Source organism: Euleptes europaea, chromosome 4, assembly GCF_029931775.1.
Source record: "Euleptes europaea isolate rEulEur1 chromosome 4, rEulEur1.hap1, whole genome shotgun sequence".
NCBI classification, from domain to species: domain Eukaryota; kingdom Metazoa; phylum Chordata; class Lepidosauria; order Squamata; family Sphaerodactylidae; genus Euleptes; species Euleptes europaea.
In genome coordinates, this window is record NC_079315.1 from 41086359 (window position 1) to 41109441 (window position 23083).

A 23083-nucleotide genomic window follows, 5' to 3' on the forward strand; every position below is an offset into this window, starting at 1 on the left:
AAAATCAACCAACCCCAGACAGTGAGGGGATTTCCTTAGTTACTTTCAACTTAGTTTTCAAAAAGTTTACATTTCTAATTCCAATGACTTTAAATGAACTAGCCAAGAATCTTTAACTGCAAACTACAGATAACAAGAAGTGTTTTATTGTAAGTCAGATGCAGAATTCAATCCAATTTAATTCCCACACTTCGTGTTCAAGATCAAGTTAATTTTCCTCACCTTCATTTTTGTAAAAATTGGTAAAAAGAGATATTATAAAATAGAAGAAGAATCACAGTAATAAATTAAGAGGGTAAAAAACATTCAGGAGGGAAAAAGAATCTAGGAGCAACACTGAAAGAAAACTAAAGCAGATTTAAAATAGGTCATCCTTAATAAAGGTGCTTTTAAATTGCTTAACACAAATAGCAGCATGGAAAAGTCATAAATACAAGTGCATGTTTGTCCGTCATTAAGCTTCTTCTTCTTTAATTAACCAAAGCAGTAGTACTCATCAGACTCAAGCTTGGGATATTTATGTAAGGACTGTGAGTCATCTATAAAAGAAGAGTCACTGAACTGGTCCATGTCTGAAGGAGTGTGTCGCCCAGGGATATCATCTGCCAAAGTGTCCAAATAACTTCCCACGGAGATGCCATCTAGTCCGTCACTACTGTCCTGCAAACTGTTGTAGCTGCCTCTCAAAGAGGTCTCTTGACTCTCCAGCAGGCTGCAGAAGCTGCCGCTCAGGCTGCTGCCTCTGCTGGGGATGGCTCCTTTCTCTTCCATCATCCACTTGATCGATTCAATGCTTTCATTGATGACCAGCAGCTGGCGCATGAGCTTAATGTCGGTGGCTCGGAGATCAACCTGCATGTGAAAAAACAACCAGTGTACTGTATTAAAGATACACACATGCACATACCCTGGGTTAGAATAATTTTGCGTGAGGGCACCTTGGTTGGGAATTTTCTTCCCAGATAATTTGGTACCTTCTTTGTTGTCCTTCAAGTGCCTGGTAAAATGAATCTCATTGGCCTAGGCTTTTAATAACCATTTTGTTTGCTGCATTATTCTATTGTGGCTGTTTTAGTTCACAATTCTATTTGGGAGGGGACATCTTGAAAGTTTCTTAAACGGCAGGCTGTAATTATTTGAATAAATAATCAAATAAATAAATAAATAATCCAGCTTTATGAGACCAAAGACTTTCAAAGGAAACATTAAACTTTTTACCCATGAATTATGTTAATCTAGATGTTGTTGTTGATGGGATTCTAAAGATGACTTAGACTTAGCTGTGTGCAAGCTGCCAATGTACTTTGCCAATGTACTTTGGACATATTATGAGAAGACAAGAGTCACTGGAAAAGACAATCATGCTAGGAAAAGTTGAAGGCAGCAGGAAAAGAGGAAGACCCAACAAGAGATGGATTGACTCTATAAAGGAAGCCACCGCCCTCAATTTGCAAGATCTGAGCAAGGCTGTTAAGGATAGGACACTTCGGAGGACATTGATTCATAGGGTCACCATGAGTCGGAAACGACTTGACGGCACTTAACACACACACACACACAAGCTGCCAATGAGAGGCTGAACAAGCCACTTAAAATACTTTTAGCAAGATAAAGACAACAGTGGCTCTGTCCATGCTGAGAGAATATTATTACTATTTACAATATGTCAGGAATGAAGAGTTGGTTTTTTTATGCCAACTTTCTCTACCTCTTAAGGATAATCAAACTGCCTTACAATCTCCTTCCCTTCCTTTCCCCACAACAGGTAGGTGCGGCTAAGAGAGTTCAGAGAACTGTGACTAGCCCAAGGTCACCCAGCTGGCTTCATGTGTAGGAGTGGGGAAACAAATCCAGTTCACCAGAGTAGCATCCGCTGCTCATGTGGAGGAGTGAGAAATCAAACCCGGTTCTCCAGATGAGAGTCCACTGCTCCTAACCACTACACCACACTAGCTCTCGAATGAGGCAGAGTAGGATTTTCAAAGTCTCAGAGGACATACCTAATTAACTGTTTCTCTGGGATGTTAAATTCTCATAGGCATAATTAGGCCAGGGCTGAAATTAACATTATGCTAAATCCAGTGTGCCCTGACCTGGATGGCCCAGGCTAGCCTGATCTCATCAGATCTCAGAAGCTAAGCAGGGTCAGCCCTGGTTAGTATTTGGATGGGAGACCACCAAGGAATACCAGGGTTGCTGTGCAGAGGAAGGCACTGACAAAACCACCTCTGTTAGTCTCTTGCCATGAAAACTCCCCCAAAGGGGTCGCCATAAATTGGCTGCGACTTGACCGTACTTTACACACACACAAATTCAGTGGGCCAGTATAGCATAAGTTTAAGCATTCAAGGGTAATTAGTTGAACAACACACTCAAAATTTTCAAGCTGGTAATATATTTGAAATAGGGTTACCAACCTCAAGGCGAGGCCTGGAGTTCTCCTGGAACTACAGATATCCAGAACAGTTGCCTTGGAGGAAATGGCAGCTTCACAGGGCAGACTCTTGTGGCATCACATCCCTGCTGAGCTCCCTCCCTTCCCCAAACTCCACCCTCCACAGGCACTGCCTCTAAATCTCCAGGAATTTCCCAAGCCAGTGTTGGCAGCTTTACTTTGAAAACACGGCCTATAAAGATTGACGGCAGATCCAAATGCCAGGCCCAAGCTTCCTTCGGAGTTTTCAGATTGCTTTGCCTTACCTTTTCCTCTGCTGATACCTGTTCCTCTGTTCTTTCTTCCCTTGGTCCCCCTTGTCTCTGTTCTAGGGTTGCCAACCTCCAGATAATGGGGGAGAAAATAGACACCACTGTACTAGTATCGGGAGATTAGGAAGTCAGTACAGGAGCGAAAAACACATATAGGTGCAAAGACAATGATTCAGCTCAAACCCAACCCCTTTCTGACTATATATTACTCTTCCTACACACTTGACACTGAGAGACACTGTCCATCAGTGTTACTCCTCTGAAGATGCCGGCCACAGCTGCTGGCGAAACATCAGGAAAGAAAATACCAAGACCATGGTCACACAGCCTGGATAACCTACAAGAACCAATGAACTCTGACCGTGAAAGTCTTCGACAATATTTCACGGGTTGTTGTTTTGTGAGGGAGAGCATTTGGGGGAGCTTTCTCTTAGGTAAAAAGTGTCGTCGTCCCCCCCTTTATCTTCTTCTCTAGTTTCTGATATCACTCTCCTTACTTGAGTTATCAAACAAGTTCAGAATAAAGACAGCCAGTGGTACAGTAGTTAGGAGCGATAGACTCTAATCTGGAGATTCCCCACTCCTATACATGAAGCCAGCGGGGTGACCTTGGGTTAGTCACAGTTCTCTCTGAACTTTTCAGCCCCACCTACCTCACAAGGTGTCTGTTGTGGGGAGAGGAAGGGAAGGAGTTTGTAAGCCGGTTTGATTCTCCTTAAAAGGTGGAAAAAGTCATCATATGAAAACCAACTCTCCTTATTCTTCTAAAGTGGATAGGCAGACATCATAATGGAATACTTACATTTACTGGTGCTGATAACACTGGTATAAAAATTCTTTTACATTTCTCTCTTTTTTAAGTTGTATCTTACCACTCTGCTCAGCTAAGTGTGACACCTTCCATCTCAGCCCAACACTTTCTCTGGTGGAAGAGGCTCTTCCTCTGGATAAAGACACCTGGTACTAGAGGAAGGCTCCAAACTCAGTTGAGTGGAGTGGCAGGATACAACCTAATGTTAAGGCTATAGCGCCACAGTGTACACTTACCTAAATTCTTACCCACCTTGGGACAATTTAGAAAGAAGCAGGTTGGCCTATTAATAATAGCTTATGGTCAGTAAAATCTGAGAAAAAATAAAAAACCTCAGAATTTTAATTCTGAGAAGGGAAAGCCCCCCTCTCCAATTCTAACAGTTGCTGTACAAGGGATCCTAATCCAACTTCACATCCACTATGTGTATGGGTATGATTGTGCGCATGTGTAGCCTAGGGAGAAAATGGTGGGTGATCAAAACATTTGAGGACATAACCTTCAAGGTCATAACCTTCAATTTTGCAGAATTAATTAATTTTACTGAATTATTTTAAAAAAAAATCCTAGGGGAGAGTTTTCCAATATTTTTAACTTGCATCTACCAAACTAAAATCACCCCCCCGAGTATGACAACAAAGATCCATTAAAAACATTGTCTTCAAATGAACATGTAAAAATGTTTACTAGCTCAACGTCTCCCAGCCTGTGGATCCAGACCTGAAAGTGGGTTGCGAAGCCTGTAGAAATGGTTTCCAGACTTTTTGCAGTTTTACTGATCTGTGCATGGCTCTGTTTTTTAATGTGGGCAACCACACTAAGTAACTTTGGATTTGTCAGTCACCATACCAAAAAGGTTGGGAATCACTGCACTAGCGAATACATTTTTTAAATTAATGGTAAATATCACACAATAGTTTTAGTGGATTTAGTCTGAACAGAGACTTGCTGGAGACATGCTGATAGTCAAACGGAGTTTTAGTTGAGGTTTACAAAAATGAATACAACTTATTGTGTATTATAGCTTTTTATACTGAGCTCTAAGCCCTTGTTTTTCTATATACGAATATAACATCTGCATTGTTCACCCACAATGAACTGAGGGGGGAAATCCCAGACTCTGAGGAAATGAGCTATTTATCTTGCTTTGGCAAGCCTCCTTTTTTCTTTGCATATACCGTATTTTTCGCTCCATAAGACGCACCTGACCATAAGACGCATCTAGTTTTTAGAGGAGGAAAACAAGAAAAAATATATTCTGAATCAAATGGTGTACTGCCCCTGCATCTCTGCCCTGGGAAGCAGCTTAGGACCCTGGGGTCTGAAAGGGGTTGGCCGGACTCCCTGCCCCCCAAGAGGGGCACCGGCGGAGACCCACCCTGGGGACTTGTGCGGCGGCTGGTGCCTGAATGCCCCGTCTGCACGAGGGGAGGGACGTTACGCCTGGGGAACTGCCCTGAATCCCCAAGCACACAGACGGCGCTCCGTGCCCCGCTGCGCAGGGCGGCTGAGAGGGGCCTCCAGCTGGCTGGCGGCTTTAAAGCCGGCTCCCGCTGCACTGGGCGGCTGCTGGGAGGGGCCTCCCGCCCCCCAGCTGGCTGGCGGCTTCCTAGCCGGCTCCCGGGGCTCGACGGCTCTGCGCTGGGCTGCCGCGGGGGTGGGGGGGGGTCGGCCGTGGCTCCCAGGGCCTCTCGGCAGCTTTGCCCTTCTCCCCAGGGGCCGGATTCACACACATTCGCTCCATAAGACACACAGACATTTCCCCTCACTTTTGAGGAGGAAAAAAGTGTGTCTTATGGAGCGAAAAATACGTTAATTCTTTCCATGGATTCTTTAAAATCTCAAGTCTGTCCAAATACCCTGAATTACACACTGCTATATATCTATATCTATCTATCTATATCTATATTGCTCTAGTGGTTTACATGAATGGCTTCAAACTGTGTGCCAAAGGACTATTACATTCTTCCTCTTCCTCCACAGTTCCCATATCTTTTCTACTACATCTGCTTACACGCCTCTCACATTCATCACAATTGCTCTTCCCTACAATATCCATGGCCCACCTTTGTATCATCCGTCCTCCTTCCTCAGGACCCTAGTTGCCCTATATAGCTCTCTGTTCCTTCAACAATCCCTCCCCTTCGTTCTACATTTGCAATATGCATCCCATTGTGTGTGTGTGAAAAGCTGTCAAGTCGCAGCTGACTTATGGAGACCCCTTAAGGCAGGGGTGTCGAACTCATTTGTGAGGAGGGTTGGATATAACATAAATGTCACTTGGTTGGGCTGACGATGTGTACCAAACAAATAAACAAACAAACAAATCCCATAAAATACCTGTGTCTTCTATAAAGTTAGGATCCCTAGTCCTACACATCAATTAAAAAAAAATTAAACTGGGGGGGGGGGTTGGCTGCCTTGGCTAGTGATCCCACAGCTGACTCGCCAGCCCTGATCTGGACTAGGGAGGATGGCTGCCTTGGTTGGCAAGCCTGCAGCGGGCTCACCAGCCCGGATCTGGACGGGGTGGTGGTGGCTGCCTTGGCTGGTGAGCCTGCAGTCCTCCCCCAGTCCAGAAAGACAGGGAGAAAGAGAAAGCAAGAGAAAGAGAGAGGCAGAAAGACAGAGAGACAGAAAGAGTAAAACAGATAAGAGACAAAGGGAGAGAGAAAGAGGGGAAGAGAGAAAGGAACAGAGATAAAGAAAGAGAAAAAAAAACAAAGGGGGATGGGGAGGGTAGGTGGCTGGGCTTCTGGGGCACTGCAGCCTTGCTGCACCCAGAACAGGACGGAAGGGTTGCTGGGTAGGCGAGCGAGGCCCAAGGGGTCTTGCTGCGCCCAGAAAGGGGCAGGGGGTGGCTGTGTGGGTGAGCAAGGCCTGAGCTGCCTCACTGCAGCCAGAAAGGGACAGGGGGTGGCTGTGGGTGGGCGAGCACACGAGGCAGCTCACTGCGCCTGGGAACGGACGGGGAGGGTTGGGTGAGCATGCAGGGCTGCTCAGGCCTTGCTGCACCCAGGAGAGGCGGGGAGGGGTGGGTGCGCAAGCCCGTTTGGGCTTTGTTGTGTCCAGGAAAGATGGGGCGAAGTGGGTGGGTGAGCGCGCAAGGCCCGCTCAGGCCGTGCTGCACCCAGGAAAGACAGGGTGGGGTGCGTGAGCCCACTTGTGCCTTAGGGTTGCCAACCTCCAGGTACTAGCTGGAGATCTCCTGCTATTACAACTAATCTCCAGCTGATAGAGAAACTGGCTGCTTTGGCAATTGGACTCTATGACATTGAAGCCCCTCCCCTCCCCAAACCCCACCCTCCTCAGGCTGCGCCCTAAAATCTTCCCACTGGTGGCAAAGAGGGACCTGGCAACCCTATTGTGCCTCGCTGCGCCTGACAAGGATGGGAGGAGGTCACTGGCTGGGCAAGTGGGGCTGCTGCGGCCCCAGGAAACTCATAAAGGGAGAGGGCCAGAGAAAAGCCCTCCAGGGGTTGGATCCGGCCCACGGGCCACTTGTTTGACACCCCTACCTTGTGGGGTTTTCAAGGCAAGAGACTAACAGAGGTGGGTTGCCAGTGCCTACCTCTGCATAGCAACCCTGGTATTCATTGGTGGTCTCCCATCCAAATACTAACCAGGGTTGACCCTGCTTAACTTCCAAGACCTGATGAGATTGGGCTATATCTTCCCTCCCTGGATCACATTAGCCAATACATTAAGGAAAGTCTTTGGAGAGGATACGTATGGGTGAGGGATCATGGCCTTTTCCTATTGCTTCTTTCAGGCCTACATAGATCACTATTACTTGACCAAATCCAACAGATATATTTCAGAGTTCAGATGTTCAGGAACATAGGTTAAGAATATTGCTGCCGTTGCAAAACACTTCTTACCACTGGCTCTTAAACAGAGTCACACCCTTCTAAGCTCAATGCATTTAGAAAGGTATAACTCTATTAAGATTACACTGATAGTCACCTAAAATGTGGACTCTTTGGAATTCAAAATAGTAGATATTTCAGTCACTGACATCAGTTCAGATTTTCAAGCTCTCTTGTTAATTTTCATGTAGCCCCTTTGTCTCTGAACATTACTTTTGAACTATCAGCCATGCAGCATCACAAGTACAAGGAGCTAATGGATCCTGAAATACTTAGTAGTCATGCCAAATGTAACACTTAATTACACGTCCAACCTATCATTATGCAATACTCCAGTAATTAAAGATGCACCTTTCTCTACTCATCTAGTCTAAATGGCCTTCCATATGCTGAGCAATAATACATAGCAAATGAAATAATAATTAGAAACAGCCACCCAAGCCTCAAGGGCTGTCATTACAACGCTATCAAATTTCCTTCCATTTGTAATGGCATACTTTGGTAGATTGTTATAGGTGAGCATGGTTAGCAATTTCCTAAAAGGCAAGTCTAGCACCTAAACTAATCATGGGATGATGTATATTAAAAATTGATGCACCTTATTTTTAGGGCTACGTGTGGGCCTGTGCTAAAAAAATGAACATTTTGCACCAAGAAAAAGACTGTATATCTGAAAACTATAAAAATCAACCACTGAAACACAGGTTTATGTTCTGCTTAATTTATTTTGGGTTTTTAGCAATTTTGCACACTGTATTTTGGTTCTACTTGCTACAGGGAGGGGAAAAAAAGGGCACTGAAGCCCCCATCCCTGGAAATCCTATTTATCAACTCCTCTAGGTTCTGAAATGTCACCATACATACCCACACACTTTTAAGTGTCCCAACAAAAAGTGTTAGAAATCATTTCCCCTCTTATAATGAAAGCTGAGATTCTTGGAAACCTGAATGTTCTGTTTCTAAATGCACATACAAAGAGTTGCTAAAAACGTTTCCACAATCAGCAATCCTTTGTGGATGCAGGAATCTCAGTATGCACATAGATGGTCAAACTGCCCTGATCAATTATAGGTTGGGAGATCCCATCATGTAAATCCAAGACAAAAAAACAATAACCCTCCAGCTTGGGAGACAATTTGGATCAGATCTCCAGTACTAAGGCAGAAGGGAAGAGGAACTTGCCTGAACACATGAAGCTGCTTTCTATTGAGTCAGGCTGTACCACAGTCAGTACCATCTTTGACTGACAGTGACTCTTTAGGATCTCAGAAAAAAAGTATTTCCCATCATCAGATACTTTTCAGTGGAGATGCCAGGGATTGACACACAGGTCTTCTGCATCTGCCAGTTCTCCTGCTTATTCTTTTTCAGGTTCTTTTATGTTTTTTTTATCTGTTTCTGTCCCACCCTCTTATAATGCCATGTCTCATCACTGAGGCTACTACTGGCCTAGTAGCTCATATCATGCTGCAGGCAGGCTATGCAGCATGAGTTAGCTGAAACAGGCCAGAGAAATTGGTGTGGACTTTACCCATGTGTCTGAATCCAGGAACGGGAGAAACAATGTGGATGTAGGGATGCAGGCATTCTCCCTTCCTCACCTGCTCTTTCAATGGGCTTAGATGTGCCCTAGTTGTTATTTCAACACAGAGTGTCTGGAATTCAGAGTGGCAAAAAGATAAGGAGGGCCTGCACCTGATGTTGTGCAGGCCTGATGGAAGCAGTACCGGATATCACTTATCTTGTGGTGGCAGTATTTTCCATTCCTGCAAGTGTCAAGCTACAAACTGCAATGCTAAACCAACATCTATACATGCAGAAGCAGATACACTTGAGTGACCAGTCCTGAAAACACTTAAAGCAGTTCTACACTTTATGCAGCAAAGGCCATATGTATCAGCGTGGGATTTTCAGATAAAGGGAATGCAGCCATCAGAACCAAATTTTGGGGCAAAGGTCTAAAGCCTCAGTACTCCAGCTCAACTGGGGGGAATATGGTTACCAACCCCAAGGTGGACCCTGGAGTTCTCCCAGTATTACAACTGATCTCCCGACTAGAGAGCTCGGATCCCTGGAAGAAATGTCTTTGGAGGGCATACTCTATGTGGTATTACATCACCACTGAGTTCTCTCCCAACCCCAAACTCTACCATCCGCAGGCACCACCTCCAATCCTCCAGAACTTTCCCAAGCTGGAATTGGCAACCTAGACATGATGCAGGCCAAAGCTAGAGATGGAGGGGTTCTACCAAGTTCATCCCCATCCTATTTCTCCAATTTGTTTCTCCAGTGTACTCTTGTAGAAGAGTGAATGGTTTTATTTCAATTTAGCCATAGGCCATTACAAACATGTCAAGGATACCACAGATACATAATAAAAGGAAATACTAGATTAATAAAATTCTGGATTAATAATAAATATACATAATAAAACTATGCTAAATCTATGCATACAAAAACAACAAAAATTAATAACTCAAAATTGTGGTGGTGTCCCAATCGGCCAATGGGACCTAGCGACCATTAAAATCAACTTGAAGGATCAACTCCCTTAGCAGTCATATTGGACCTTATTTTCGTTGCTGTCAGAGTATACAGGGCAGTCCTATGAGAAGCAAACCCATCGGTATCTTGTGTACTCTTGTAACTGTAGTTCCTAGAACATCTGACATTAATGATGGGAGTGGGAGAGGCTATGGTCATTAACTCAAAATTCTAAAACTACCTAACTGCACTGCTGGGTAAAGTATGGAGAGCTGTGAATATGTGAAAACATTGTGTATATAGATGTGGGAATTTTGACTGCACAAATTGGGAGCAGCTAAAGGATATAATACTACTGATTTGAGAACTCACAAGTAAAGTCAAGGTTATGGTCTAAGTTATTACCTTTTTGAAATATGTATAAAAGGTTAGTCATGCAAGGAAATTAGCATCAACAGAGGGCTAATTCATCACTATACTGAAAGATCCTGGGCTGCATGTAATGAAAGATAGCATATGGCACTAGTAGGTAGGGTCCCCAGGACTAAAAGAGAGCTATTGATACTCAAATATTTCTGGTTTTTTTTTTGTCCTTATGAAACAGGGAGAGAGGTTGGCAAGTAGAGCTGCAGATCTTCAAAAGTGTCCTGAGTTCGTACAGTTGCTGTGGCAGTTTAAGAAAGAGGAAATGTTGGCATTTTAGGTGGCTCCCACTTCCCATTGCAAGAAATGGAGAGACGAGCTCAGAAAATCCCTAATACAAACTTACTGATGTAGCCAGACATGATAATATAAGTGTAAACATTTAGGTAATAAGGAGCAGCTGCTGGTGTCAGAAAATTTGAGAGCAGATGGTATATGACAGATTCAAGACGATGCATTCCAGACATCTGTCCTGAGCAGCATTACCCAAATTGAGGATGGGTAATATAAACATTCAGAAGGTGCCCTGAAACCTCAACATTGTCTATGCTTGTCTTGATATAAACATTTTTCTTTGCTGGTTCCACAGTGTCATGGTGGAGGTGAATCAATACAACACGTGCAGCATGAGTAAGCCAACTCTGGCTCATGCCTGAATTTGGGTAGGTAAGCAAGGATTCTAAGCTGTGATCCCACTTAATCTAATTGGTTTAGAGACTTGCACTACAGACTTACGATCAAAAGAGTGTTCAGTTGAGTCATGAGAAACGGTCGAATTAAGGTTTAAAAATAGATGTGGATGTATATATACTTAACTTAATTGGAGATTTTTTTTTAAAAAAAGTGTTGTTCCCTGCACATGAGAATTACATAGCCTAAGAAAGCCCAAAGCTGACAAAACAGTTTATGACTTTGTGGATGGGAAACAAAGCCTTACAATCCAATGATTTGTTCATAGTTCAGCTGCTGTTGTGCAAGCAGAGGCCTGTACTGCCCAAGCATTTTGGCACTGGAAAGTGGGAACTACAGAAATCTGCAAATCTTCTCCCCACCAAGCAAGCCCTAGGTGAAATGGTATTTCAAACAAGGAGCACCTCTGGTCCTCTCTATCCTTCAGTGATTCAATTTTTAATACCTTATTTTTTATTGCATTTTTATCCCATTTCATGACTGATGCACAGTTTGCTTTCGTGATTCAGCCATGTCATGGAAGTCAACAAAACAGCATGCTGTGTGTAAAGGGCCTTCAAGTCGCAGCTGACTTATGGTGACCCCTTTTTTGGGTTTTCATAGCAAGAGACTAACAGAGGTGGTTTGCCAGTGCCTTCCTCTGCAACCCTGGTATTCCTTGGTGGTCTCCCATCCAAATACTAACCAGGGCTGACCCTGCTTAGCTTCTGAGATCTGACGAGGTCAGGCTAGCCTGGGCCATCCAGGTCAGGGCAAACAGCATGCTAGAATCTGTAAATTTACTTTTATTCATGCTGTGTACAAGCAAATAAAAACAAATTTCCTCTATGCTTTTATCATTTTTAGAATAACTAAAACATTCTAAGAACAAGAAGTTGTGCATCATCAGTGGCAGGACCAATATTAAATACTTGACAGAAAGTGAAAGAATGCTAGCCAAAGTACTCTGGTTTGTACCATTTGTTACTGCAATCAAGGCAATAGCTGAGTGGATAGGCAGCCCCCAAGGCCTGCACTTCATGCTGTCACCTGTATTGCCTGTCTCCAAAACCACCCAAACCCAACATTGCACTGGCACTGCATGTTTGTGTGTGGGAAATAAATGAAGCAGAAAAACAATGGATGTTTGATGCACTGGTCTGCTCTGCATCCTTCTCGGTGGCTTTCAGGCTCCAAAAGCACAACATTACCATTTGGGATGCTCCATGGTATTTTGTTCAGTACAGCTGTTTCTCTTCCGCTGGGCAATGCACAAAAAGTTCTGACCATAAAATTGGATTCCATGATGTTGAGGGTTGCCAGGTCCCTCTTCGCCACCGGCGGCAGATTTTTGGGGCGGAGCCTGAGGAGGGTGGGGTTTGGGGAGGGGAGGGACTTCAATACCATAGAGTCCAATTGCCAAAGCAGCCATTTTCTCCAGGTGAACTGATCTCTGTCGGCTGGAGATCAGTTGTAATAGCAGATCTCCAGGTACTACCTGGAGGATGGCTACCCTAAAAATGTTCAGAAATTTACTTAATGTTTTGTCATGGTTTCAGTGCTAGAATCTGTTGTAGTAACAAGCCAGGTTTTACTTATCTCTTTCTCTCTCTTTATAGGCTTGGTGAGTTGCTTATGAAGGACTCTGGTGGGCCTTATTATGTTTTCTTTGCTCGCATTAATTTGTTTTGAATAAAATCATACTCTGGTTACCAGAAAAGAACCTCAATATATTCCAAGGTGAATCTAACAGTGTCTTACCATTCTGGTTCTCACAGTGTCAGATCAGGAACATCTGTATATGCCATGGGGCAGTAAGTCTGGATGTACCTGCCAGACCATTTATACAATTAGCATGTTTTACCAACAGTACAGACAATGCTCGGGATTTCCACAGTCATTCCCCTTCTTTTTTTGGGTTGCAGGATTTGGCCTTATGAGGAAGTGATGTCATATATGCAGCTGGAAAATGTGAGCCTACACATACCACATACGTAGAACTGAGACTTTGAACAAGTCTACATTCATTAGGGTTTTTTGGCACACACTATCTATTCATACCCTGTTTTTAGTGTACATTCTACAGACTGTTTCCAATAATGCTTAAAATGACAGCATCAATAAAACAGCAACTATTAATCAAAATCCACAACAGCCTGAATAAAATCTAAGAACCTACAAGAACCCAAGTTGTTTTTTTTGGGGGGGGGGGAAGTGAAGACCCTCCCTTTCCACCATCTTCAGAAGGGCAGAATTGTCCAGAGTCCTCCATCATAACATCCACATCAGATTCAGCTGCTGTGCCTCTATTGGTCTCACATGTGTCTGTTTAGATCCTTCTTTCTTGGATAAATTGAGAAATGTTTGGCTAGACAGACAACTTCATGAGAGGTCTCCCACGCACTTAGCCCATTCTCAGCTATCTGATTAATAATAATTAATGATCAGTCTATAAACTTCCATTCCCAAACACATCTAAAGGTTTTGCTGAGAATCTATTTAGATTGGCTGTCTTACCAACAATGGACAACAGTTCACCTGAGGCAATAGGATGTCAACTTGCTGATAGCATAGTTTTGAACTTATATAAATACCCTCTTTCTTTTTCTCTGCTAAACAGCCATTAAATATGTTCACAAAGATTTTCCATCTGTTAAGCAAATGGGTGATTATGTGCTATTATTCATATACTGTTCATTCCCAAGGTGGTTTTTCTATTCTCAATACGATGTAATAGATTTTAAAAATGAGTTAAATGAAAAGAAAACTTTTGGCAGTAACATCAATGTAAACATTTTTTTGGCTGCTGTTAAGGATCTCCCTGAAGTAGGCGTATAGTATGGCTTTGCATCACTGGAACAAATGACTTTATTCACTAGCTACAAAACCATTTCATCTTCTTTATAAATAAAGATTGGTAGCATATGGACTGTAAGCTGAGAAGCTTTTTCACCTGGCTGCAATTTGATGAAAATTATTGTCATTGTTATTTTTTCTAAAAGTTCCTGAAACCCTACTATTGTTATAGAAATTTTGTGTTCTGATCGTAAAAATAAATTTGAAGGTATAGCAGTGGACTGTTTGTCTTGAAACCAGATGACAGGTATGTCCTTGTCCTCATGATTTTGAGATGGCAGGATTTAAACTCTTCACATCATGATGAACTGAGGATTATAAACCATGGTGTGAACAAACCTTAGTAATTTGTGATGTTTGAATGCACACAAAAAAGGTTTAGTTGGTTGGCATGAAACTATCTATAGCTGGGTTGAGCAGTTTTTATTCACTGTGGCATGCTGTGCCATCTGAATTCAAAAACCACAGTTATGGAAAGCAGCACTATCCCAGAGCTATAGCTACCTAACCACAGAGAGCACAGTAAAGGAGGAAATCTTCCTCTTGGGAGATGTGGAGGAACCAAGAAGCAGACAGACTGAAGTTTACACACAAACAAGGATTTTCATCTAGTTTGTTTGTTGTGCAAACCATGGTTTAAACAAACCACATTTTGGTTCTTGTAGGTTATCCGGGCTGTGTAACCGTGGTCTTGGAATTTTCTTTCCTGACGTTTCGCCAGCAACTGTGGCAGGCATCTTCAGAGTAGTAACACTGAAGGACAGTGTCTCTCAGTGTCAAGGGTGTAGGAAGAGTAATATATAGTCAGAAAGGGTTGGGTTTGAGCTGAGTATTGTCCTGCAAAAGTATTGTCCTGTAAGTATCAAGATAATGTGCTAATGAGGGTATGGTATGTTAATATGGAACCATTGTATCCTGAAGTGATCTGTTAATGTGTGTAATCCAAAGCTAATCTGTATGGCTATTGTTGAATGTTGTCTTTGTCTGGAGGTTTTTCAGGGCAGGAAGCCAAGCCTCCAGACAAAGACAACATTCAACAATAGCCATACAGATTAGCTTTGGATTACACACATTAACAGATCACTTCAGGATACAATGGTTCCATATTAACATACCATACCCTCATTAGCACATTATCTTGATACTTACAGGACAATACTTTTGCAGGACAATACTCAGCTCAAACCCAACCCTTTCTGACTATATATTACTCTTCCTACACCCTTGACACTGAGAGACACTGTCCTTCAGTGTTACTACTCTGAAGATGCCTGCCACAGTTGCTGGCGAAACGTCAGGAAAGAAAATTCCAAGACCACGGTTACACAGCCCGGATAACCTACAAGAACCAATGAACTCTGACCGTGAAAGCCTTCGACAAAACCACATTTTATCATGATGTATGGACCTGTACTGTGATTTATAGTAGTGGTCTCTTGTTTTCAAGGCATAGCCAGGGTTGGAACAGAGAGGATCTAGAGGACAGGCCCCTTAAAGCAAGGGCCCTCAACATGATGCCTGTGGGTGCTATGACACCTGCCTACATATTTTCTGGTGCCCACAAAATGTTTTTAGGAAGCGGGTGGGGTCAGTTAGGGCTTTTGCCCAGCACGGCATCTGATTGGCTGGGTAGATTTCCTTAAATGTTGCTTTGGCAGCAGCTGCTACCACAGAACAAGGATCTGCACTGTGTTACTGAAATTAAGCTGTGGAAATGATTTTGTGGCTGGCTCCGCCTCCTGTGGCAGCCATTGTGTTCCTGTTCCCACCACGCCGTGTCAGAATTGCAAATCTACCTGCATGCTCAAAAATGTTGGGCTCCCTTGCCTTAGAGAATGAGGAAAGACTCCCAATCCACATGCACAATGAGTAAAAATGATAGCATATCTTTCCTTCTCTTCAATACTAGAGAAAGATTGAGAAGGGGCAAGTTCTTAAAGAGCTCTGGAAGCAGATGGAGGGAATTATTCCCAGTTTGTTTCAGCAAACTGCCAATCTATCTCCCCCCTCCCTCACTAGTATGGCTTTGCTTCATTCCACAGATGAATGTTCTTCACTCTCTTCACTATGCAGCTAAGAAATGTTGATTTCATCTGTCTTTCCTCTCCACCTATGGGAATGCTTAGGGTGCTGAGTCTATAATTTCTTTAGTGGGAATACTTAATTATTCAATGAAGGAAGCTGGTTGACCTAGAACCGTTCAAGCAGGCTGCTGGAGAAATAATTGTACAAGCGTCACTGTTCTGGAGAAAAGTAATGAGGTCACCTCCCATTATCAGCCCATCTCTGTACACAAAACACAATTATGTATACATAGTTTGGCCTGGCAGCATCCAAATTATCAATGCAAAACAAACATGATTAAAGCATGTTAAACAAATATCTGAAGGCACAGTGTTGGATCCCAAGGCGCCTTTGCAGGAACAGAATGCAATTCTCACTTGCCATACAGCCTCCAAACTGTTTTCTCTCCTGCCCCCAAGGGTCCCCTACTTTGGAACAGCTTTTCAAGAGGCAGAGGGGGCTGTAAAAGATGAGAGGTGTGGAAAATCTGTTCTGGAAACTGAGCTGCTCTTGTGGTATCATAGATATGAGAAATCCATTTTTTCTTCAGAAGCAAAAAGACCTGCTTAACCAGAGTTCCTATTGCTAGATTTTTTAAATTTATTTTTTCCCCCAACATATTATGAAACATACAAGCCACACGACACAACAATTCTACCTGTCAATACAGGTCTTGGACAATAGTTACTATTTGTGAAATATATATAAACAAACTTTTGATATCAGCAAATTGAGCTTAATTTTATTAACTATTCTTTGATATGGAAGTGCAATCTTTTAGTGTGTGTGTATATATATATAGCAGGTTAATGTAGTTTTAATTAATCAATATTATGTTTTGTAAGCATTTAATAGTTTTATATTAGTTTAGGTTAGAAGGATTATAAACCCATTCCAGCTATTCACAAATAGTAATATCTCCAAGAGTTGTATTGACAGGCAGAATTGTTGTGTCATGTGGTTTGTATGTTATTTGTTATATGTTTTATAGTATGTTGAATTTTTTTTCTAAGATGGAACAACTCAAGATAATCTCGATTAATATTAACGGTTTGAATTCCCCAGCTAAAAGGGAAACAAACTTTTCACAAACTTGTGGAACTACCATCAGATGAAGTTTGCTTACAAGAAACCCATATTAAAGATAAATTTGAAAGACTTTTAAATTGTAAGAAGTGGGTTCAATTTATTCCTCTTCGTCAACTTCAAAAAAGAGAGGAGATGCTATTTATGTCAAGGGCAACAGCCTAACGGTTTTGAATTTACTAAAAGACAAAAAAGGAAGGTTCTTAATTCTCCTAACACAAGGGGCAGATGGTAGCAAATTAATGATTGTGAATATATATGCCCCCAACAACGCGAAGGAAACATTTTATAAAACCACAGGACTTTCACTAAGAAGAGATTGTTATCTTGGGCGATATGAATGGAGCTAACTGTTGGAAGTGCTCAGACACAACAGGAACATTTTTCCACCAATGGTGGACCTGTACCAAAAGCCAAACGTACTGGCGAAAAATTCTTAAGAGAAATTCAGACAATGTTGCGAGTAAATTTTGAATTAGAACCCAAATATATGTTGCTAGGGATAACCCCTCCGCAAGTGAACTCTGTCAATAAAGAACTTTACCAATACACAACTTCTGCTGCCAGAATTGTCTATGCTAGATATTGGAAATCCAATATAATACCAGCTACTACAGCTTGGAGCAGTAAACTTTTTGACTTTGCATTAACGGCTAGATTAACTCACTTGTTAAAAATGAACTCCGTGTGCGAGTTTATGATAAACTGGCAACCTCTATATGATCATTATTCATGTGCCATGAATATTTACTAAAAATAATGAGTTTAGAGAACTACTTTTGAATCTACTCAATGAACGCTTATAATAATAATGTTCATATGCTTATGATGACTGATGTTATTTTGATCTGATGATAGTTTAGGCTGTGTAATGCTCTGAAGAAATAGATTTGATCCTTTTCCCTTTATTCCCTTTTTACCTTCTGTATCCCTTTATAAATGCAATTATATATATTCTAAAGCAGCCAAATGTTTACATTCTGATCCAATGCGCTTCTTTTTCCAAGGGAGAACCAGAATTGCTTCTGGAACAGTTTAGACTCAGGGTTGGTTCCTTCCTTCCTTCCTGTCTGTCTGTCTGTCTGTCTGTCTGTCTGTCGTTTAGGGAAATATTGCTCTGATAATCAGGCCTCATTATTACAAATGAGAAATTAGGAGGGACTTCCAAAACATGAACCATTTTGCAATTGTTCCTTTTGTATTTCCTCACAATTAGGGATTGGGAGGCAATGTCTTTTCCCCATAACATCTCCCATTAAGACTGCACAAGGAAGGAAAGATGGTTAAGTAATACATGGATCATTTGCATAATGAGCAACTTATTAATCACCTCAGCCTCTGATTACTTAAATTCAAGCAGTGTAGACCTGCTGAACTGAAAGTTCTTAACTAAATTCTCAACCAAGTTCTTAACTCCCTTCATCTCAGGGTGAGAGGAGTTATGCCAACAACAGCAGGATTCCTTTCTCTGACGGAGTTTCACAGTGCCACAGAAAAAATAATGACATCTTAGTATATTTCAAATAGCAGAATATCAAACAAGGGTGTGTGACTGAAGGATAAACAAGTTGCACTTACCTGGAACTGTTCATCGAGTGGTCCTCTGTGCAGGCACACATCGGATCTGTGCATGCACAGGCCAGCTGCAGAGACCTTTAGTGTAGAAAGCTTCTAGAAGAGACGATCGGCGCCGTGGAGAGACTCCAGAGGCTAACTGAAACAGTCCACAGAAGGGATAGGAGGGAGGGGTGTGTGCCTGCACAGAAGACCACTCGATGAACAACAGTTACAGGTAAGTGCAACTTGCTTTACATCTTCGTGGCCTCCGTGCAGTCCCACACGGGAATGTAGCAAGCTAACACTCAGGAGGCGGGAGTGAGACTGCAAAAACTTCTATTGAAATGCATACTGTAAAATTGCATTCCACACAGATGCATCTGCATGTGCATCAACATTGATGGCATAACGTTTGATAAAAGCCATCGGAGATGACCAAGTAGTGGCCCTACATACATCTTGGATGTCTGTGGCAGAAGAGAAAGCTGCAGAAGAGGCCAGTGCCCTAGTGGAGTGTGCATGAACTCCCAGGGGGCAATGACGCCAAGATGTCTCATAGGCTAGTCTAATGGCTTTAACAAGCCAGCGTGATATGGTCTGGGCAGATGCCATCAGACCCTTATTGGGCCCTCTGAAACATATAAACAAATGCAGATGAAACTAAATTGGGAGGGGTAGCAAATACGGTAAAAGACAGCCAGGGTACAGGATGTCATCCCATGGTAGCCATTTTGTGGTGGTTCCAGCTAGCTGTTTTCAAAATTCCAAAAGTGTCCATAGATCCAACAAGGTAGGGGACTCCTGCTTTAACCACTAGGCACTCTAGCTTGCCACATATCTACAACAGTGACAATAAAAACAAACGTTGGTAACCAAGTCCATAAGTTAGTTACAGCCCCCGCTGCTTATTTTCCTGTGCTGTGTCACTGAATTGGAGAAGAGAAGACAGTGTGTACATTGAATTCATAGACTCAATAGGGCAAAAAGGAAGGAGATGGGAAGTGTGTAAGGTCAGAGGTTTCTGCTGCAACCCATGAACACTAGATTGGGCTCAGAACTGCAGCATCAGGACATGGACACCAAGGTTTCAGGACATGTCAGAGTTCCTTTTTGAAACAGCTTCAAACTTATTTTTGCATGCAGATTGCTGGAATGGGGTGAGTACCTTGCTTTACATCAATTACAGTAGTAGCCTATAGTTTAACCGCCAGAGTTCATCTTCAAACAGTTCTGGTATTGTTAGATGTGAGTTGCAATGTGACTGGCCAAGCTTGCCAAATATATGGAGTCATGTAAGTTAGCTCTGTTCAGTAACTACAGGGTAGTTAAAGAAACTGCCTCATCACCACTAAATGTCATGTTTTTACTGCCTTACTCCGCATGACACGACACGTGTCCCCAAAGTCACACAGGTAGGAACTGCTCGAAACAGATGAGAAGCACAGAAGAGCAATTTGCCAAGTGGTGCCTGGGGAGGAGAGGGAACTCAGTGGGATACAATGACATAGAGCCCATCTTCCAAAGCAGCCATTTTATTCAGGGGACTTTGTCTCTATAGTCTTAAAATAAGCTGACATTCCGGGGGATTTCCAGGTCTCACCTGGAGGCTGGCATCCCTAGGTCTAACTGTAAGGCAAATGTACTCTGCATATGCTCAGTGGCACTTTTCTTCATTATTATTTCAAAACATTCCAGGATTCAGCCTTGGTACTACAATTGTATTCAGAATTAGATCTACATACAAAATAAAGCCTTGATTTTTTTTAAAAAAAAATTGCAGTTGGGGCAATTGACACACAAATTCCAAACTACGTCAAAACATTCTGTTGGCTGCTCCCTTAGTTGGAAAGTATTTGACTTATGGAAACAATCTCCCTCTGTCAATATTTTATGTTTCCATTTTGGAATGGGAAGAAGTCTGATTGGAGTATGATAAAAAGTGTGTCAAGCCTGTAGTTAGGGCATAGCTCCTAATTCAAAATACATGTTTGAAAAAGGGCAGGATTTCAAAGCATTCAAGATTCTGAATACCATACCCATTCTCAGCCAAGACTGAAAAATCTACAAACTGACAGAAAACCTTTGGAAAGGTGCAAATCCGGAACAAATCTAGCACTTTGAAAGGGTGTGGCTGTAAGAGAATTTGCTGTAGTAGGCCCGGTTTGGGAAAAAGCGGAAATGTGGCAGTTTTAGTGAAAACGCACCAGTAGTTTTTCCTCTTCCCTTTCAGTTGTGTGCTGAACTACAAACCTACCCACAAATGGTCTGAAATCAGGCAGTTGCTATGCCTGGCGGGGGAACAAACTAAGTAAAACAACATACCGAAGGACTCCACCCCTATCCCCAACTTTATAAAGTAATAGAAAAGAGCAAGAGTCCAGTCGCACCTTAAACACTAACAAAAATATTTTCTGGCAGGGTATGAGCCACAGCTCACTTCTTCAGATACTCACTTCTTCAGAAAGCTCATACCCTGCCAGAAAATATTTTTGTTAGTCTTTAAGGTGCTACTGGACTCTTGCTCTTTTCTACTACTGCAGACGACTAGCAGACAGGCTACCCACTGTGAATTATCTTTATAAAGTAATTCATAATTCGAGGAAGGGGGGGGATTATGATCAGCGCTTAATTTCTGAAAAGTGTTGCAAGCCTCAAGGTTGTCTGGCAGCCAGTCCTATGACCTGAAAGCCTTGGCTCTAACGAAAGGCGTTAAGGGAGCCAACTGGGGTGATTCAACGGAGATATGGGGGGGGGGAATGCATTCTGCACATACTCAGAGGCACGGTTCGTTTTCTTTTACGGGCCCTCGAGCAAGCCGATTACAGGGCCTGGTGCTGCTTCCGTGTCTCGAGTCGGAGTGAAAACCTATCTACCGGCAACGAGGCCGCCGGAAAGCCTGCTCCCGGCTTCTGAAAAATTAAGCTCGTGGAGGGACGGAGGAAGGGAGGCTGCAAGAGAAAACCGCGAGCGGCGGAAGGGCTTCTTGCAAACAGCCTGGGGTAAAGGGGCGAAAACGCAGGGTCGCTGGAGCCTCCTTTCTTCCCTGTTCCAGCCAGGATTCAGCCAGGATCGAACGCGAGGAAGTTCTATGCCTGTTCCAGCCAGGATCGAACGCACGGACGTTCTTCCCTGTTCCAGCCAGGATCGAACGTTCTTCCCTGTTCCAGCCAGGATCGAACGCACGGACGTTCTTCCCTGTTCCAGCCAGGATCGAACGTTCTTCCCTGTTCCAGCCAGGATCGAACGCACATTCGTGCGTTCGATCCTGGCTGAACCCTGGCTGGAACAGGGAAGAAAGGAGGCTCCAGCGACCGCGCGTTTCCGCCCAAGGGATGGGATCTAGCGGCCAGATCCCGCGGGTTTTCCGGAACCGCACTCACCATTTCTTGATGGAGGAGGTGGAGCTTGGTCTCCAGCCGCTCTATGGCGCTGGAGCTGTTGCCGCGGAGTACGATGGGGGCTCTCGGGGCCGAGGAGGTGGGGAAGCCGGCGGGAGCGGGCCCCGGCCCTCCGCTGGGCCGCTCGCCGCCGTCCTTCTCGGCGCGGCCGGCTTCCGGCTCCTCCCCCCGCAAGCAGCGCACGAGGCTCTCGGGGACTTTGCGCCCCAGTTTGAGCTCGACGTGATGCAGATCTGGCAGGCGGCGGTCTTCCATGGCTTTCGGGTCACAAAGGCTTTTCGGATTAAGAGCTGCGGGCGGCGGCGGCGGCGGCAGAGGACAAGGGGCGCCGGGCCCTTTTAGCCGCGCTGCCTGCTACTCGCCGGACTCTCCCATGTTAGTCCCGTTTGGGTAATCCGCCCGAGCAGAGGTGGGGGTGGAAGGGAGGAGAAAGACAGCGAGCCGGCCAGGTGACCCGCTGCAGGAGACAACCGGAGCCGCAGCCTCTTTCCGGCAGCTGCATTATTTGGATTGCAAACTCCAGCCCTTGGGGTGGCGGCGAGGGCGGGGGCGTTGTTTCAGGAAGCAGGCGAACGCGGGGTGGACTACAGCGAATGACAGCCTAGCCCATTAGAAACAATGGGAGAGGCTGCACAGCCCGTGGACGGTAATGGGAGCCTGGATTGCCAGTTGACTTGCATGGGCTCCACTGAAATGCGCTGCAGCACGAAAAGAGCTCCGAGGAAAATGTGAAATGGATTTTCCAGTAAGGTCTCCAGATACACTACTCTGGGACTGGAATGAAAGCCCCCCCCCAGGGTGGAATTAAAGCCCCTGGGACTAGCAGAGGTGTTCTGGGGTTAGGAATGACAGCTGCTGGGACGAGCAGATGTGTTCTGGGACCGGGATGACAGCCCCTGGACTGCTCGTCCCAGGGGCCCATCGTTCCACCCGGGGCTGTCAATCGAATCCCGGAACACTTCTGCTCGTCCCAGGGGCCCGTCATTCCACTCTGGGGGCTATCATTCCAGTCCCCAAACATTTGTGCTAGTCCCTGGGGTTGTCATTCCACCTTGAGGGCTGTCATTCCAGTCCCAAAACACTTCTGGTAGTCCCAGGGGCTGTCATTCCAGCCCTTGGGCTGACACTCCAGTCCCAGAACACTTCTGCTCATCCCAGGG

General features: G+C 44.0%; 1 protein-coding gene across 1 annotated transcript; it reads right to left on the reverse strand.

Moving 5' to 3' along the window:
* Positions 1 to 377: 377 nt before the first annotated feature.
* LOC130476770 (leucine rich adaptor protein 1-like) lies at positions 378 to 22178 on the reverse strand. Its single transcript, XM_056848759.1, has 2 exons — positions 21906 to 22178; positions 378 to 852 (listed from the first exon to the last, which is right to left on the reverse strand). Exons 1-2 carry the CDS (start codon positions 22176 to 22178, stop codon positions 475 to 477), a joined length of 651 nt encoding a protein of 216 aa, XP_056704737.1. The 3' UTR covers positions 378 to 474.
* Positions 22179 to 23083: the final 905 nt, after the last annotated feature.

Excerpts from the sequence above, each read along its gene's own strand:
- LOC130476770 (XM_056848759.1), bottom strand. The coding sequence starts at position 22,178 with ATGGAAGACCGCCGCCTGCCAGATCTGCATCACGTCGAGCTCAAACTG. Across the intron at positions 853-21,905 it reads ACCTCCTCCATCAAGAAATG|GTTGATCTCCGAGCCACCGA; the intron begins GTGAGTGCGGTT and ends TTTCACATGCAG.